This window comes from Rana temporaria, chromosome 12 (assembly GCF_905171775.1).
Source record: "Rana temporaria chromosome 12, aRanTem1.1, whole genome shotgun sequence".
In the NCBI taxonomy this organism is placed as follows: domain Eukaryota; kingdom Metazoa; phylum Chordata; class Amphibia; order Anura; family Ranidae; genus Rana; species Rana temporaria.
Genome location: NC_053500.1, coordinates 129,825,604 through 129,842,951, shown reverse-complemented (window position 1 = coordinate 129,842,951; position 17,348 = coordinate 129,825,604). Strand labels below are relative to the sequence as shown.

General features: G+C 45.2%; 1 protein-coding gene across 1 annotated transcript in view; it reads right to left on the bottom strand.

The window, feature by feature from the left end:
• LOC120918846 (phosphatidylcholine transfer protein) overlaps positions 1-2,981 on the bottom strand; it is a 29,597-nt gene extending 26,616 nt beyond the window's left edge. The window contains exon 1 of the mRNA XM_040330688.1: positions 2,775-2,981. Within this exon, the coding sequence (XP_040186622.1) occupies positions 2,775-2,972 (198 nt within the window). The 5' untranslated portion in view covers positions 2,973-2,981. The remainder of the gene's footprint in view (positions 1-2,774) is intronic.
• Positions 2,982-17,348: the final 14,367 nt, after the last annotated feature.

Here is a 17,348-nt window from a genome sequence, read left to right as displayed (position 1 = left end):
AAAAAATAAAAAACAGCCGATTGTCATTCTAACAACTCAGCGGAATGTAATGTTAAAATTTTTTTTTTGGGGTGAACCCCCGCTTTAATTTAGGTGCATTTTTTCAAAAGTGTTTTGACGTACAAAACTGAATTTTATCTGCATTTATTCACTAGAGAAGAATATACATGCGTGTTCCTGAGGAAGCCGTAAGGCGAAACATGTAGAACATAAGTGTGGAACATTGCATAGAGGAAATGTATTTCGTTTTCTATAGGTGCAAGCTTCATGTATTTTTTTGCCTTTCAATTTTGTAATAAAATCTATTTTTATACTCTATGAGTTGTGACAAAGCTTCACTGTCTAGTAGCACCGATAAAATCCCATATCCCCCAATTGGGTTTCTTTCTACAGCATTTTTAAAGGTCAGCAATGATAAGCTTTCATAATTCTCTGAGTACAAATCCCCTTTCACATGATGTTAGGTATTTATAATCTGTTTATTCCAACTTTGTTGTTGCTCATTCCAATGTTGTTTAAATATTAAAACGGATGTTAAAAAAATATATAATGTTTGGGGGTTATAAGTAAATTTCTGATTTTAACTTGTAAACAAAAAGCCCCAGAAAAGTCTGGTCTGGTTATAAACTGCTTATTTCAACTTTTTTGTATAAATGTATAGATATAGGGGCAGATCCACAAACCTTTGCGCCGGGCGCAGCGTATCTAAGATACACTACGCCGCCGTAACTTATTTAATTTTATTTCAAATCCTGAAAGAATTTGTGCCGTAAGTTACAGCGGCGTAGTGTATCTCTGGCGGCGTAAGGGCGCGGAATTCAAATGGATGTAATGGGGGCGTGTTTTATGTAAATACGTTGTGACCCGATGTAAACAATGTTTTTTTTTAACTGCGCATGCGCCGTCCGTGGGGTTATCCCAGTGCGCATGCTCAAAATTAAACCGGAACCAGCCAATGCTTACGACGGTGACGTCATTCTAAGCAAATTCCTATTCGCGAACGACTTACGCAAAAAATGTAAAATTGTGCACAGGAACGAACTGCCACATTGAGTACGCCTCAGAATAGCAGCTTTAACTATACGCCGGAAAAAAAGCCGAACACAAACGACGTAAAAAACTGCGCCGGCCGGACGTACGTTCGTCGATCGCCGTAACTAGCTAATTTGCCTACTCGACGCGGAATTCGACGGGAACGCCACCTAGCGGCCACCGAAAAATTGCAGCTTAGATCCGACGGCGTACTAAGACGTACGCCTGTCGGATCTAGCCGAGATGCCGTCGTATCTTGTTTTGTGGATACCAAAACAAAGATACGACGCGCAAAATTTTAAATTACGCGGCGTATCAAGAGATAAGCCGGCGTAATTTCTTTGAGGATCTGCCCCATAATATGTAAAGTGGAACTAAACCCATCGATATGACAGTTAGAGCCCTTTCACGCTATAGCGCATAAAAACGCTGTATGGGGTTTATAAAAATGCATAGTGCATTTTTAGAGCTTTTTTAAGGCGCTGCGTTAAATTTCAGCACAATGCATCTAGCATTTTTAATGCGCTGTCTTTGTCTTTGCGCTGTCATCACTGACTTCCAGGTGCATCATCATAACCATGTGAGCAAAGAACGCACCAAAAATGCAACGGTGTGTTTTGATGCTTTTTTTATGCATTTCCATTTCTGTCTATAGAAGGGGCGTTTCTTGTGTACTTTTTTCCCACATCGCACAAAAGATGCTGCATGTAGGACTTTCAAAATGCAGCGCAGGGATGTGAATAGGTACGTAGGATTTCAAGAGAAATACTTCTGATGTGCTTTTGTCAAAATGCCTTCTAGTGAAGAAAGCAATGGTGTACTTACAGGGGTCGCGATTGTGACCCAGCCCATCTGTCACCCCTGTACACCTGAATGGGAGGGGCAGCGGCATGTAGAGGAACCGATCCCCTTCATTTCCCTCCTGCAGCTGCTGAATGTCTGCTTCTCCCCCTCTCCCTCCTGCAGACATTCAGCGGCTGAAGGAGGGAAATGGAGGGGGATCGGTTGTTCTACTTAATTTACCGACCCCTTCCTTCTCTTAAAGGAACACTAAAGGAATTTTTTTTTTTTTTTTTTGTAAAATAGCAAACATGTAGTACTTACCTCCACTTTGAAGCTCGTTTTGCACAGAGTGTCCCCGAACCCTGTCTTCTGAGGTCCCTTGGCTCATCCTCACAAGAGCTTTCCACCTTCATGTGAGCTAGCTCGCATGGTGGAAAGCTTTTGCGGGCGCGCTCCCGTGATACAGCAGCAGGCATAGCCGCCAACTGTATCACTCGGCCCGGCGCGCCGCGTCATCGGTTGTGATTGACAGCAGCGCCAGACAATGGCTGCCGGGGTGTCATCTGTACAAAGGGGGGGTCATCTGTACAAAGGGTAATGCGTAAGGTTAAGGGGGGGGGGCAGTAAACCCCTTCCCCCTGCGGGCAACCTTACGAACAAGACCCAAGGGTGCAATAAACATAAATTAATTATGAAGGTTGATCAACAAAAACATCATTATACAACAGAGTTGAAGATGGCGCTGCGATTGTACAATCAGATTGAATAGTGAATGGCAAGTTCCATCACAGTGTAATGTGTGTAGGGAACTTAAAGGAGACGGTGCAATCAGATTGTATATAGTATGGCCAGGATCAGTTCATACATGGAGTTCTGTATATTTCATTATTAATGATGATTGAAACTTATGAAGCTCTGTTACAGACACCCAGGTGATCAGCACTCCTATCCCGCCTCACCTGGTCATAGAGCCGGTAGATCTGAACGCCCATGGTGTCGGTGAAGAGCTCCCATCCCCCGGACAGGACCGGCTCATCCAGCTCCCTCCAAGCCTCCTGGAATTGATCCTCTGCTCCGCGCTCCATGTCTTCCCGGGATCCGGCACAGCAGCGGCTGTTGTCAGTGCCCTGCTCGCGTCGCCGATCGCAGCGCGCCATAGCCAATCAGCGCGCTTTAATGTGACAGCCAGCCAATCAGACTTCGCGAGGCGCTTCCGGGTTTGTTGCGGCATTAGCAGTGCGGTGGAATCCGCTCCAGCAATCTATTGTTTCCCCCTCGTGTTTACTGAGAGAGGATTGACAGTGTCAGTCAGTGTGCTGACTCCGCACATCCCCATAGGAAAAGTCTATGTGGTCTGCAAATATTGAAATAAGGGCTGAAACCTGTATTATAAAGAAGGGAGGGGGGTCTGAACTTCTTCACAGATTGTAAAACAAATTAATAGAGGGTGCAACATTATAGTGACACTCTAAAGAGACCCTGGGCCATATTCTCATAGAAGTTACGATGGAGTATCTCAGGATACTCCATCGTATCTCTCTTTTTTGGCCCGTGTATCTATGCGACTGATTCTTAGAATAATTTTCGCATAGATACACTTAAGATCCGCCATCTGTAAGTCACTTACACTGGCGGATCTTAAATGTAATGACGCCGGCCGCCGCTAGATGGCATTTACGTGAAGGACTCATTTGCGTATGCAAATGATCCTTCTACGCCGATTCCCGAACGAGTTCGCGTCGCGTAACCGTCGCTAACGTCGTTTGCGTAAGCGGAAATTTAGTCCTGCTATATGAGGAGTAAATTTCCGCAAGTCCCACGTAGGCCATGTTACGGATGGCGTCTTGTCCGCGTCGTGTTTTTTCGTCGGGTACGTCGTTTCCGTAAGTCGTTCTTGAATACGACTTTACGTCAATGACGCACACGTCGGCGTCATTGACATTTTCCGCCGAGAACTGGAGCATGCGCACTGGGCTTTTTGAAGCCCGGCACATGCGCAGTTCATTAGAATCGGGGGCGCGCTTAATTTGAATACAAGCCGCCCCCTTGGAGATCCGCCAGGCTACGCCGGGGCATTTACACTCCGCCGTCCCAACTTATGGAGCAAGTGTTTGGGGAATACAACACTTGCTCCTGTAAGTTGGGACAGCGGAGTGTAAGTGCCTTAAGCGCAGCCCGCGGATTTTTAGAGAGAATATGGGCCCCTGTCACTGATTTAAAGTATCACTAAGTTCACAGATGTCTTTCAATTCCAGCTACCCCCCATCGCACTGAAATGCAGGTTTGATATTCTTATTTTGGATAGAGCAGGGGAGGTTTTTTTTCAGTGAGTTACATGCCGTTTGGCGCAGTACATTTCTGTGCGTTGGTGCAAGTTTAACGCTGTATATTTCAGTGCTTTACCTTCCGTTTAACAAAGTATAGTTTAGTGCATTACTGCAGATTTAACGCAGTATATTTCTGTGTGTTACCCTCCGTTTACCGCAGTATAGTTCAGTGCGTTACTGCAAGTTTAGCGCTGTATATTTCAGTGCTTTACCTTCCGTTTAACGCAGTATAGTTTAGTGATTTACTGAAAGTTTAACACTGTATATGTCAGTGCCTTAAGTGCCGTTTAACGCAGTATATTTCTGTGCTTTAGTGCACATTTAACGCAGTATATTTCTGTGCTTTAGTGCACATTTAACGCAGTATATTTCAACGAGTTACTGTGAGTTTAATGCTGCATATTTCAGTACGTTAGTGCACATTTAACGCAGTATATTTCTGTGTGTTAGTGCACACTTAACGCTGTATATTTTAGTGCTTTACTGCAAGTTTAACACTGTATATGTCAGTGCCTTAAGTGCAGTTTAACGCAGTATATTTCTGTGCTTTAGTGCATATTTAACGCAGTATATTTCTGTGCTTTAGTGCATATTTAACACAGTATTTTTCAGCGAGTTACTGTGAGTTTAATGCTGGATATTTCAGTACGTTAGTGCACATTTAACGCAGTATATTTCTGTGTGTTAGTGCACACTCAACACAGTATAGTTTAGTGCTTTACTGAAAGTTTAACACTGTATATGTCAGTGCCTTAAATGCAGTTTTACGCAGTAAATGTCTGTGCTGTAGTGCACATTTAACGCAGTATATTTCAGCGAGTTACTGTGAGTTTAATGCTGCATATTTCAGTACGTTAGTGCACATTTAACGCAGTATATTTCTGTGCGTTACTGCAAGTTTAACACCCATATATTTCCGTGTGTTACGTGCCGTTTAACGCAGTACATTTCTGTGTATTAGTGCACACTTAACGCTGTATATTTCAGTGCTTTATTGCAAGTTTAACTCCATATATTTCAGTGTGTTATTGCAAGTTTAACACAGTATATTTCTGCGCGTTACTGCAAGTTTTACTGCAGTATATTGTAGTGTGTCAGTGGAGTGTGTCTGTATAGTGAGTACTCAAGTTAAAGTGCACCAAACACCACTTTCCACTGATTAACGTGCATCCACGAAATTCCACCGTGTATGGCCTGCTTAACAATGATCTGCTTTAATTTTTTTTATGTAAAACCTTTATACCGAAAGGAAAAAAATTTTTTTTTTGCCATTTTGAGGCAGTGGCATTTAGGGGAAGAAATCTGAAAGCACCAAAAAAAAAAATGTCTGACACGTCTTAAAGCGGGAGCTCACCCATACAACATTTTTTTCAAAGAATCCCCTTAGATGGATGCTAGATGGATGCTCGTTTTGTCTAGGGGAATCGGCTAGTTGTTTTAAAATATGAGCTGTACTTACCGTTTTCGAGATGCATCTTCTCCGTCGCTTCCGGGTATAGGTCTTTGGGAGCGGGCGTTCCTTCTTGATTGACAGTCTTCCGAGAGGCTTCCGACGGTCGCATCCATTGCGTCACTAGTAGCCGAAAGAAGCCCAACGTCGGTGCGGCTCTATACTGCGCCTGCGCACCGACGTTCAGCTTCTTTCGGAAAATCGTGACGCGATGGATGCGACCGTCGGAAGCCTCTCGGAAGACTGTCAATCAAGAAGGAACGCCAGTCCCGCAGCCCATACCCGGAAGCGGCAGAGAAGATGCATCTCGTAAACGGTAAGTACAGCTCATATTTTAAAATAAATAGCCGATTCCCCTAGACAAAACGAGCAGGAATCTAAGGCTAAAAAGTGTTCTGTACGGGTGAACCCCCCCTTTAACTCATGTAGACGTGTCTAAACCTCCTAAAACCTCCTCCGAGCACCAAAGTCAAAAGTCTCGGAGTCATCTTTGACTCAGAGATGTGGATGGATGCACAAATAGGATCGCACCATCTCCTCCGCCTGCTGCGTAGACTCATCCCCTTCATCCCAGAAGATGAAATAGCAGTAGAAGTTGGAACTATCATCAATTCCTGACTCGACTACGCAAACTCCCTCTACATAGGACTACCTAAATACCAGATTCCGTGCCTACAAGCCGTCCAGAACACGGCAGCAAGACTGGTAATGAGAAAAAAAAAACTGGGAATCCATCACCCCTTCACTGAGGACCCTTCATTGGCTAACCGTAAAGGATTAGATCACATTCAAGACCCTCTGTCTCACCCACAAGTGCACACAAGGAAACACTCCTCAATACTTATGCGAGAAAATAAAACACTACACCCAGGGCCGGCCTTTGCGGTGTGCGGGTTGTGCGGTCGCTCAGGGCGCCATAGCAACATGGGCGCCTGACGACCTGCACAAATTCCGATGGTCACAGTCAGATTCGGCGGCACGGCGCCCCCCCCCCCCTCCCCCCTGCGTGACTGAATACGACTTAGCGCCGTTAGCGGGCGCCGGGTGGCATGCTTGGTGACAGCCGGGAGGCAGTGGCAGACACACAGCAGGCATGGAGGGTGCAAGTCGCACCCGAGCGAGCCGTCATCAGCACACCCGGGACCCGGCAGCAATAATCCCCCTTCCCTTTGCAGCGCCGCGGGTCTGATGAGTCTCAGCTGCCTGTGACTGTCTGTCTCAGTCACAGGCAGCCCAGCACAGTGCACTGAGTGCAGCCGCCTCCCCCTTTTCCTGTGCTGTGTGTGTGCAGCACGTGCCTCAGATGATCTATAGTGTGTGTGTAAGGGGATCTGTATTGTGTGTGTGGGGGGTTCTGCATTGTGGGGGGGTCTGTATTGTGTGTGTGTGTGTGGGGGGGGGGGGTCTGTATTGTGTGTGGTTCTGCATTGTGGCGGGGGTCTGTATTGTGTGTGTGTGGGGGGGGGGGTTCTGCATTGTGGGGGGGTCTGTATTGTGTGGGGGGGTTCTGCATTGTGGGGGGGTCTGTATTGTGTGTGTGTGGGGGGGGGTTCTGCATTGTGGGGGATCTGTTTTGTTGTTGGGGGGGGGGGGGGTTCTGCATTGTGGGGGGGTCTGTATTGTGTGTGGGGGGGGGGGTTCTGCATTGTGGGGGGGTCTGTATTGTGTGTGTGGGGGGGTCTGTATTGTGTGTGTGGGGGGGTCTGTATTGTGTGTGTGGGGGGTCTGTATTGTAAAGGGGGGTTTGCACTGTAGGGGGGGACTGTAGGGAGGTCTGCGTGACATGCAGGGAGGGGTTCTGCATTGTGGGGAGGTCTGTATTGTGTGTGGGGGGGGGGTTCTGCATTGTGGGGGGATCTGTATTGTGGGGGGGGTTCTGCATCATGGGGGGGTCTGTATTGTGTGTGGTTCTGCATTGTGGGGGGGGGGGGTCTGTATTGTGTGTGTGTGTGGGGGGGGTTCTGCATTGTGGGGGGGTCTGTATTGTGGGGGGGGGTTCTGCATTGTGGGGGGTCTGTATTGTGTGTGTGGGGGGGTTCTGCATTGTGGGGGGGGTCTGTATTGTGTGTGTGGGGGGGGTTCTGCATTGTGGGGGGTCTGTATTGTGTATTGTGGGGGGGTCTGTATTGTGGGGGGGGTTCTGCATTGTGGGGGGTCTGTATTGTGTGTGGGGGGGGGGGGTTCTGCATTGTGGGGGATCTGTATTGTGTGGGGGGGGTTCTGCATTGTGGGGGGGTCTGTATTTTGTGTGGGGGGGGGGTCTGTATTGTGTGTGTGGGGGGGGTCTGTATTGCGTGTGTGGGGGGGGTTCTGTATTGTGTGTGGGGGTTCTGCATTGTGGGGGGGGTCTGTATTGTGTGTGTGTGTGGGGGGATCTGTATTGTGTGGGGGGGGTTCTGCATTGTGGGGGGGTCTGTATTGTGTGTGGGGGGGGGGGTTCTGCATTGTGGGGGGGTCTGTATTGTGTGTGTGGGGGGTCTGTATTGTAAGGGGGGTTTGCACTGTAGGGGGGGACTGTAGGGAGGTCTGCGTGACATGCAAGGGGTCCAGATTGGTTAGGGGGGTGTCTGTGTAACATATCGGTGTCTAGAGCTGTGGGGGGCTGTGAATTGTAAAGTGATGCAGGGTGTTGTATAATGTAAAGGGGTCCAGAGGTGCAGTTGTGGAGAGTACACAGTAGTGACAGAGATATTGAAGGATGCAGGGGGCACAGTGGGATTTTAAATTTTACCGTGGGGGCAGATATAGGATCCGTCCCGGGTGCCAAATGCTCTAGGTACAGCCAGGCCATAGGCGGATTCTGCAGGAATGACAGCGTGGGCGGCTGTCCCTGCCTTGTTAGGAGTCGGAGATCACTGTCACTGGCAGTCTGTGGGTTACTCATTAAGATTGCCGCCGCTCGGCAACAGTGCAGCGGCCATCTTTAAAACTGGACAAAGTACTGGCAGGCCACAGGCGTATTCTGCCGGAAGGACGGCGTGGGCGGCTGTCCCTGCCTTGCTATGAGGAGCAGGAATGAGGAGCTCATATGCCATGCGCACTGAAGACAAAGGAGCGCAAGAATCCACAGAAGCAGGCAGCGGATGTAAAAACTTTTTTCTGTAAGTAAATTCTTTTTTTATAAATGCAGTGTACTGCTTATTGTCTGTTTTTGTATTTTCTTATTTAAATAGGGTGTTTCTAAAAGGAACAGTAAATACAAAAGTTAAAAAATACTTTATTGTAATTATGTTTGATATTTGATAGTAAATTTACAGGTAGTGGTATTATACCATGTGATTTATTTTATATGTGGCGTTATTATACCATGTGATTTATTTTATATGTGGCGTTATTATACCATGTGATATACAGTATAGATGGCGTTATTATGTGAATAAAAGTTGTATTTTTATCATAGCTTGTAATCTGTTTTTTGGGAATGGAAGGCTTTAAATGGAGCCGGTATTGGAGAAAGGTGTGGACACTGAAAGGGCGTGGTTATGGAGGGGCGTAATTATGGAGGGGCGTGGTTATGGAGGGGCATGGTTACTGAGGGGCGTGGTCACTAGGGGGCGCTGTAAATCTTTCCCGCACAGGGCGCCTTAAGGCCTAAGGCCGGCCCTGACTACACCCCCAATCGCACTCTCCGATCAACCAACCAAAACCTCCTCCACATCCCCAAGTCCAACTACAAATTGAAGGGAGAACGTAAATTTGCAGTCCAAGGACCACGGCTGTGGAACGCTCTACCCACAGACATGCGCATGGAAGAAAACCATCGGGCCTTCAGAAAAAAACTTAAGACCCACCTCTTCTGAAGGTTTAGGACGTCACTGGATGCAAAGCGCCTTGAGGCGATTTAGTTCGCATTTGTAGCGCTATACAAGTTATTCACTCACTTTCACGCACTCTAAATGCTAGGTGCATTCAACGATTGAGTGTTGATTCATTTCAATAGCCAGAATAAATTATTATATTAGCCAGTGAAGTGAATGAACACCCAAACGCTTGACCCCTACACTAATGCCGCGTACACAAGGTCGTTTTTTGTCTTGTAAAAAAACGTCGTTTTTTTCTCATGAAAAAAAACAACGTTTTTCAAACTTCTTTTTAAAAAACGACGTTGCCTACATACCATCGTTTTTTTTAAATGCTCTAGCAAAGCGCGGTTACGTTCAGCACGTACGACGGCACTCTGTTCCATTCAAGCTCGCGTCATAACTTGCTTCTGAGCATGCGCGGGTTTAAAAACTTTGTTTTACCCACACACTATCATTTTAAACGACATAAAAAATTGAGGCATGTTCGAATTTTTTTTTTTGTCGTTTTTCAGAAGACATAAAACGACGTTTTGCCCACACACGATCATTTTAAATGACGTTTTTAAAAACGTTGTTTTATTTCATCATAAAAAACGACCGCGTGTACGCGGCATAACTGATCCACCTAGTTTTGGGATACCAAACCTTTCACATCACCATTTTATCTGATATCGATTACATCACACCTTGAAAGACCTATTAGCGCCGGAAGTGACTGTGTTTTTTGTCACTCTCTGCTGATAGGGGTCATTCACTGCTGAGCCTTCCAAACTCCTTTCTGCTCCTTCTATTGGTCAGCTCAGTTCAGTCCTAACGTGAAACCTCCCTTTTTCATACACTGATTGGACAGTCGCTTCGTGTACAGAACATGCTCTGAATGGCTGCAGAAGGATGAGGAAGGGCAGGCGATCACAAGCTCCTGTCCGAGGTTTGCTGGGCCGACTTTGTCCTAGCACCCAAGGACTCTAGGTGTCAAGAGCCATCCACATCTAAACTGCAGGAAAAACTGCGTTCCATGTTGAAGTAAATACAGGTTATTGCAATGTAGTTTGAAATCCAGGATGATTCAGTACTATTACTTACAACTTACTACTAGGTGTAACTAGGGTTGCCACATCATCCCTTTATAATCCAGAACATATATTAATTCCACAGGTTCTGAGGCTTATTTAATGCAGATAGGACATCAAGTGAGTTTAATTACCACCTTAATCAGCCACAGAACCTGTGTAATTAATGTGTGTCCTGGATTAAAGAGATGATGTGGCAACCCTAGGTGTAACCCTAATTATAATTATTATTTATTATTATTATTTAGGAACTTATATAGCACTGTCAATTTACGCAGTGCTTTACATTGTACATTCACATCGGTCCCTACCCTCAAGGAGCTTACAATCTAAATCAAGTCGACGCATGCTCGGAAGCATTGAACTTCATTTTTCTTGGCTCGTTGTAGTAAAATACTAATTTTCATCACTGCATTTTGGACGGTTGGAGTTTGGTCTGACAGTGTGTATGCAAGACAGCTTGAATGGAATTCCAACGAAAAATTCCATTGGGATTTATCCCATCGGAAATTCTGATCGTGTGTGCAGGACATAAGACTTTTTTTACACGCCAGTAAGCTGCTGTCCCAGATAGTTGATGAATATCAGTGATAGTGTTCAGGCTTCTAATATTTAGCTGACAAACGGGAAGTGCAGCAGTATACTGTATGCTTCATAAGTACTTGAATAGAGCCCTGACTTCAGTGTATAGCCCTGTAATGATGTGTTTGGCGGTGTTACTTATATTAGAAATGAACATGCTTGGGCCTCTAATGATTTTACGCCAGTGATTGACAGGGACACTTAAGAGATGACCTGAGACAGGAGTGATCTAAGGACAGAGGCATGTTTGGTAGGTTAAATGAAGCTGATTGACTCTTGTAAATCACAGGAAGTCCATTGCCCTTTGAGCATATTTTTAGACATATTTCTGCTGGCATTCGTGCCGAGTGGCCAGTGGAGGGTAAAGTTTGGTCATGTTTTAAATAACAAGTGCGTGATGTCTAGATCATGTCCCAGCAAGACTAAATGGTGGCAATGGCCAGTTTCATTGACTGGTGCAGACTCCAAGAGCGCCATGTGTATGAAGATGACTTGGTCCTTTCCGGTAGCCACAAACCTATACTTTTTTGGGGTTAAACCATTCGGCCTTACCCACCTTCACAACTGTCCATCCTGTTGTGTAATGAAACATTTTCTAATACTTTTTCAGTCACAGCACACTTTAACAGTATGCAAAACCTCAAGACATCCCAGTCTACAAAGTAAAAAACATACGTTACTTATCAATGGGAAACCTAAGCCTGGGACGATGCTAAAACCGCCTTCATTAAATTAAATGAGAAGTCCAGCCTGAGCTTTTTCGGCTGGGCTTCTCCTCTGGGTCACAGGAGTGCAATTCATTTTGCACTCCTGTGACCCGTTTTCAGCAGAGAGCCATCAGTCGGGACATCGCGTCATCACGACTTCCCAAGTCGGGATCCGCCAGCTGCCCTGATTGATGGCAGTCTCAGCTGAGACAGCCTCTCTCGGCCCCTCCACTGCTCAGCTCTCCAATGAGTGTGGAGAAGCAGAGAGGAAAGAGGCTGACTGACAGTCAGCCTCTTTACTCTCAGGGATCTGTGAAAACCGGGCTAGCGGCGATGTTCGGTGGCCCTGTTCTCAGTGCACAGACGGCGGGGGACAGATGGAGCATCGGTCTGATGCTCCATCCACCGAGGTAAGTATGAATCTCAAATAACCTGGAAACCCATACTTCTCCTTTAACATCACATCAAAAGCCCACTTTTACATTAGAAGTCACCCATCCCTTAATAGGTCCCCCTTCCACCTCAGAGGTCCCCCCCCATCACATCAGAGGTTCCCCGATCACATCCGAGCTCTCTTTTAACTCCAGAGGCCCCCATCATGTCAGAAGTCCCCCTTGCATGTCAGATTCCCCCATCACATCAAAGTCCCACCTGTATATTAGAGGCCCCCTGTTACTACAGAGTCCCTCCATCAAAGAGTCAAAGGCCCTTCCATCACCACAGAGCTTCTACCCATCAAAGAATTCTCTCATCCATTTCTGATCCAGGTAAAACTGGGTCTGTGTTGTTTGCCTTATCTTGTAATGATGGGCTCACATGTTGTGGCTTCAGTTTGTAGTGTCATGGCTGATTGATTCCCCTATGTCCATATATTCATTCACCTAACTTGTCTCTATTCACTAAGGGTCCTTTCACACCTAATGCCGATGTGGCTCCCAGCAGGGATCCAGTGTGTCCTGGTTCACTGTTTCAGGTCCGATTTCAGCCCAAATGGACCTAAAATGGACCAAAAGACGCACAGGGCTCCTGTGAAAATTTGCACCAGAGCCGCATCGAAGATATGTGAAACGGGGCCATAGAGAGCCATTCACATTCTCCTGCTATTGCGTATTGGATGTGGGTATCCCTCATCCAATTCACAATAGTGTGAACCCGGCCTCAAGGGACAGGAAAATTCTTGTTCTGAGTCACACAGTATCCAATCCATGCCTTCCCATTTCCTCTGAGTAGCATCACAAATGTGGGGGTGCTAATGTGATAAAATATATATATATATCTTCCAGCTTGGTAAGCTATCTGTTATTTGCTCTGCCTGTTTGTGTGTTTGTGAGATTTAATTAATATTTAGCTCTCACTTTCAAAGCACTAGACTGAGAAACCCAGGTATTGTGGGATATATAGTTTCTTCACAGGAAGTGCCAGTTCTTTTTCTTCTGCCCTTCCTGTCACAATCACATGTCCCCGGAACTTTGTACACATCAAAAACCAGGGAAAATTGTTGGTGTCATGATGATAGGAGAGTGAGATGATGAAGGCGGCCTCTCTTCTATCTCCTGCCCAGGAGTCAATGTCACTCAGAGTGTACTTTCTGAGCTCTGTGCTATATTACTACTTTCTCTACTTCCTGCATCTTTGCAAACTTCCAAAACAGGTTTGGATTTGCTTTATGACTGTGAAAAATGTCTATGGACATTTATTTTTACAGAAAGCTTTCTATATTTAGGATACAGAAGGAAGTCATCAGTAAATATCTCTCTGCCATCATAAACAGGACTTACCAAATTACCAGATAACGAACAAAAGGGAATTGGTTGAATTGGTGATCCACATCCTGAATAAGAACCTGAAGTACGGAGAAAGTCCTGTGTTCCCTGTATTCTAAACACGTGTGGACTGAGCCTGCTATATACACAATTAAAAACTATATATTTTTTTTACTGTTGCTCCTTTCCGGGGGATTTTTCTGGCAAATCTCACCAGTCAAAATGGCAGCCAGGACTTTCTATCTATTAGGTCTCGTACACACGACTGAGAAACTCGTTGTAAAAGAAACATCGTTTTCCTCGACGAGTTCCTTGTCAGGCTTGTCGAGAATCTTGTCAAGCTTTCCTTGCGTACACACTGTCAAGACAAAATCTCATCCTTCTCAAACGCGGTCGTGTGTATGAGGCCTAACAGCAGAAGCTGCAGCCACTGTTCAGCTGGAACCTCTAAACAGTTTTCGTAACTCTGCTTAGAAACGTATTTTAGAAATACAATGGGGGTTATTTACAACAGGCAAATCCACTTTGCACTACAAGTGCAAACTACAAGAGCAAAGTGCACTTGAAATTGCACTGAAAGTGCACTTGGTAGTGCAGTCGCTGTAGATCCGAGGGGGACATGCAAGGAAAATAAAAAACAGAATTTTAGCTTGCACATGATTGGATGAAAAATCAGCGACTGCACTTCCAAGTGCACTTTCAGTGCAATTTCAAGTGCACTTGTAGTGCAAAGTGGATTTGCTTGTCGAGCCCCGCTGTCTCCTATGGAGAGATCGGATGAAAACAGACAGCATGTCCGTTTTCATCAGATCTCACCCGATCCGATCCGCCATGGACGGATGGCAACGTATCGCCATATGTCTGAATGGTCCGCCCGTGTGAAAGGGGACTAAACCTACAGTATGAGGACCAACAAGTGTCTTGACTTTGGCTGGTAGGGATCCATGTTGAACGTTTGGAGAACAGTTGTTTCATGATCTGAATGTACATGGACAGCAGCAACACCAAGCGTGAGTTTTCAAAGCTGGTGTAAAACTTTTGTCTTTCAGTAATTCATCCCCTGTGTGTTGTAGAGAGTTAACAGGGCATCAGCAGTCTGCGTTACAGAGGAAGTGCATTGTTACGGCAGTCCGGGTTATGTAATAGTTACTTGGGAGGATACTTAAATGTTTCCTCGAGGAAGTGAGCCTTAATAATTAGTCTGATAGATAAGAGAACTAACTAAGTGAAGCAATAGAAGGTGCCCAGAAATAAGGCTTCTTGGGTTAATATTGTTTTAATACTAGATATAGGTAAACCTAAATATTTCACATAACAGTTAAAAGTACACTCCATTTAAAAAAAGCCTACGATTAGCCAAAAAGTTTTCTGGACACAGCGGGAGCCAATCAGCGGGTCTGGCGGCTGTGATGGCCGTCGGCCACCCACGATCGTTCGCTGGAGAGACAGAACAGCAGTCTGCCTATGTTAGGGTGACCAGACAGTCCCCGGGTTGAGGACACTGTCCCCGGACCAAGTCTGTCCCCGGATTGGGTTTGAACATGGTCTGGGGCAATTTCAAAGACAGTCATTGCAAAATAAAAAAAAAAAAAAAATCTGAATTATACACCCCGCTCTGCCGCTCCTACTAGCTTAACAACTTGCCTACTGTGCACCTACACCCCCTTCCTGCCCAGACGAAATTTTAGCTTCCGGCACTGCGTCGCTTTAACTGACAATTGCGCGGTCGTGCGACGTGGCTCCCAAACAAAATTGACGTCCTTTTTTTCCCACAAATAGAGCTTTCTTTTGGTGGTATTTGATCGCCTGTGCGTTTTTTTTTTTTTGGGCTATACACAAAAAAAGAGCGTCAATTTTGAAAAAAAAACACAATATTTTTTTTCTTTTTGCTATAATAAATATCCAATTAAAAAAAAAAAAAAAATGTCTCAGTTTATGCCGATACGTATTATTCGACATATTTTTGGTAAAAAAAAAAAAATTGCAATAACCTGGTTTGCGCAAAAGTTATATTGCCTACAAAATAGGGGACATAATGTTTTTTTTTTATTTATTTTTTTACTAGGAATGGCGGCGATCTGCGTTTTTTTTTTCGGGACTGCGACATTATAGCGGACACATCGGACACTTTTGACACATTTTTGGGACCATTCACATTTATACAGCATTGATTACTGTATAAATGTGACTGGCAGGGAAGGGGTTAACCACTAGAGGCGGGGAAGGGGTTAAATGTGTAGCCTTGGAGTGTTCTAACTGTGTGGGGAGGGGTGTGACTGGGGGAGGTGACCGATCTGTGTCCCTATGTACAAGGGACACAGCATCGGTTTCCTCTCCCTGACAGGACGTGGAGATCTGTGTTTACACACAGAGCTCCACGTCCCTGCTCAGTTACTGGGCAATCGCGGGTGCCGCCGGGCACCCGCGATTGTTTACCAAAAAATATGTAGCAGAATACATATTGGGCTAAATTGATGAAGAGATTTGCTTTTTTACATTTTTTTATTGTGAATGTTTTATAGCAAAAAGTAAACAATGTTGTTATTTTTTTCAAAATAGTCATTTTTTTTTTGTTTATAACACAAAAAATAAGAACCGCAGAGGTGATCAAATTCCACCAAAAGAAAGCTGCAGGCATCATTCAGATATCTTCTTTTACAGCTGGTGATTCCCTGCACCGCAAGAACAATCATAGTGGCTGTTCAGCCGCCGCACCCTGGTGCTTCTCCTGACTCGGTGAGCCGGCGAAGGAATTGCCCGGCGCTGGATGTTGACGATAGAGATTTCCAGCGGGCCAGATGGTCCCCGAAGTCTCTATGATCTTTCAGAGGCCGGGCGCGATGTTATGACGTCATGCCCGGCCCCTGCATTTGAAAAAATGCCACCGCCTCGGCTGGGAAGCTGAAACCTTTTTTGATTTCAGGCTTCCCAGCCTAGAGGTGAGATATGGGGACTTATAGACCCCAGATCTCACCGTAAAGAGGACCTGTCATGCTATATTCCTATTATAAGGGATGTTTACATTCCTTGTAATAGGAAAAAAAGTAATACAAAAAAAAAAGTGAAAAGAAAGCATCAAAATAGAAAAAAATAAATAAAATTAACAATATAAATATTTTTAAAGCGCCCCCGTAACGTGTGCTTGCTTGCAGAAGTGAACACATAAGTAGGTCTTGCCAGCATATGTAAACGGCGTTCAAACCACACATGTGAGGTATCGCAGCGAATATTAGAGCGAGAGCAATAATTCTAGCACAAGACTTCCTCTGTAACTCTAAACAGGTAACCTGTAAAAAAAATTGAAGCGTCTGGGATTTTGAAGTACTGAAGTTTGCCGCCATTCCACAAGTGTGCGCAATTTTAAAGCGTGACATGTTAGGTATCTGTTTACTCGACATAACATCATCTTTCGCAAATATAAAATAATTGGGCTAACTTTACTTTTTTGACTTTTTTTAATGCAGTTTAATGAAACAGTTTTTTTTAAACGCGTTTGAAAAATTGCTGCGCAAATACCATGCGAGATAAAGATTTGCAACGACCACCATTTTATTCCCTACGGTCACTAAAAAAACATATATAATGTTTGGGGGTTCTGAGTAATTCTCTAGCCCCAAAAAAATGATGATTTATACATGTAGGAGAGAAGTGTCAGAATTGGACCCGGCAGACAAGTAGCTAAACTCTTAGGCCCCGTACACACGACAGAGGAACTCGACGTGCTTGGCACGTCGAGTTCCTCGTCGAGTTTTGGGATGAAGCCGCCGAGGAGCTCGGCGGGCCGCCTTCTCCCATAGAACAACGAGAAAATAGAGAACATGTTCTCTATTT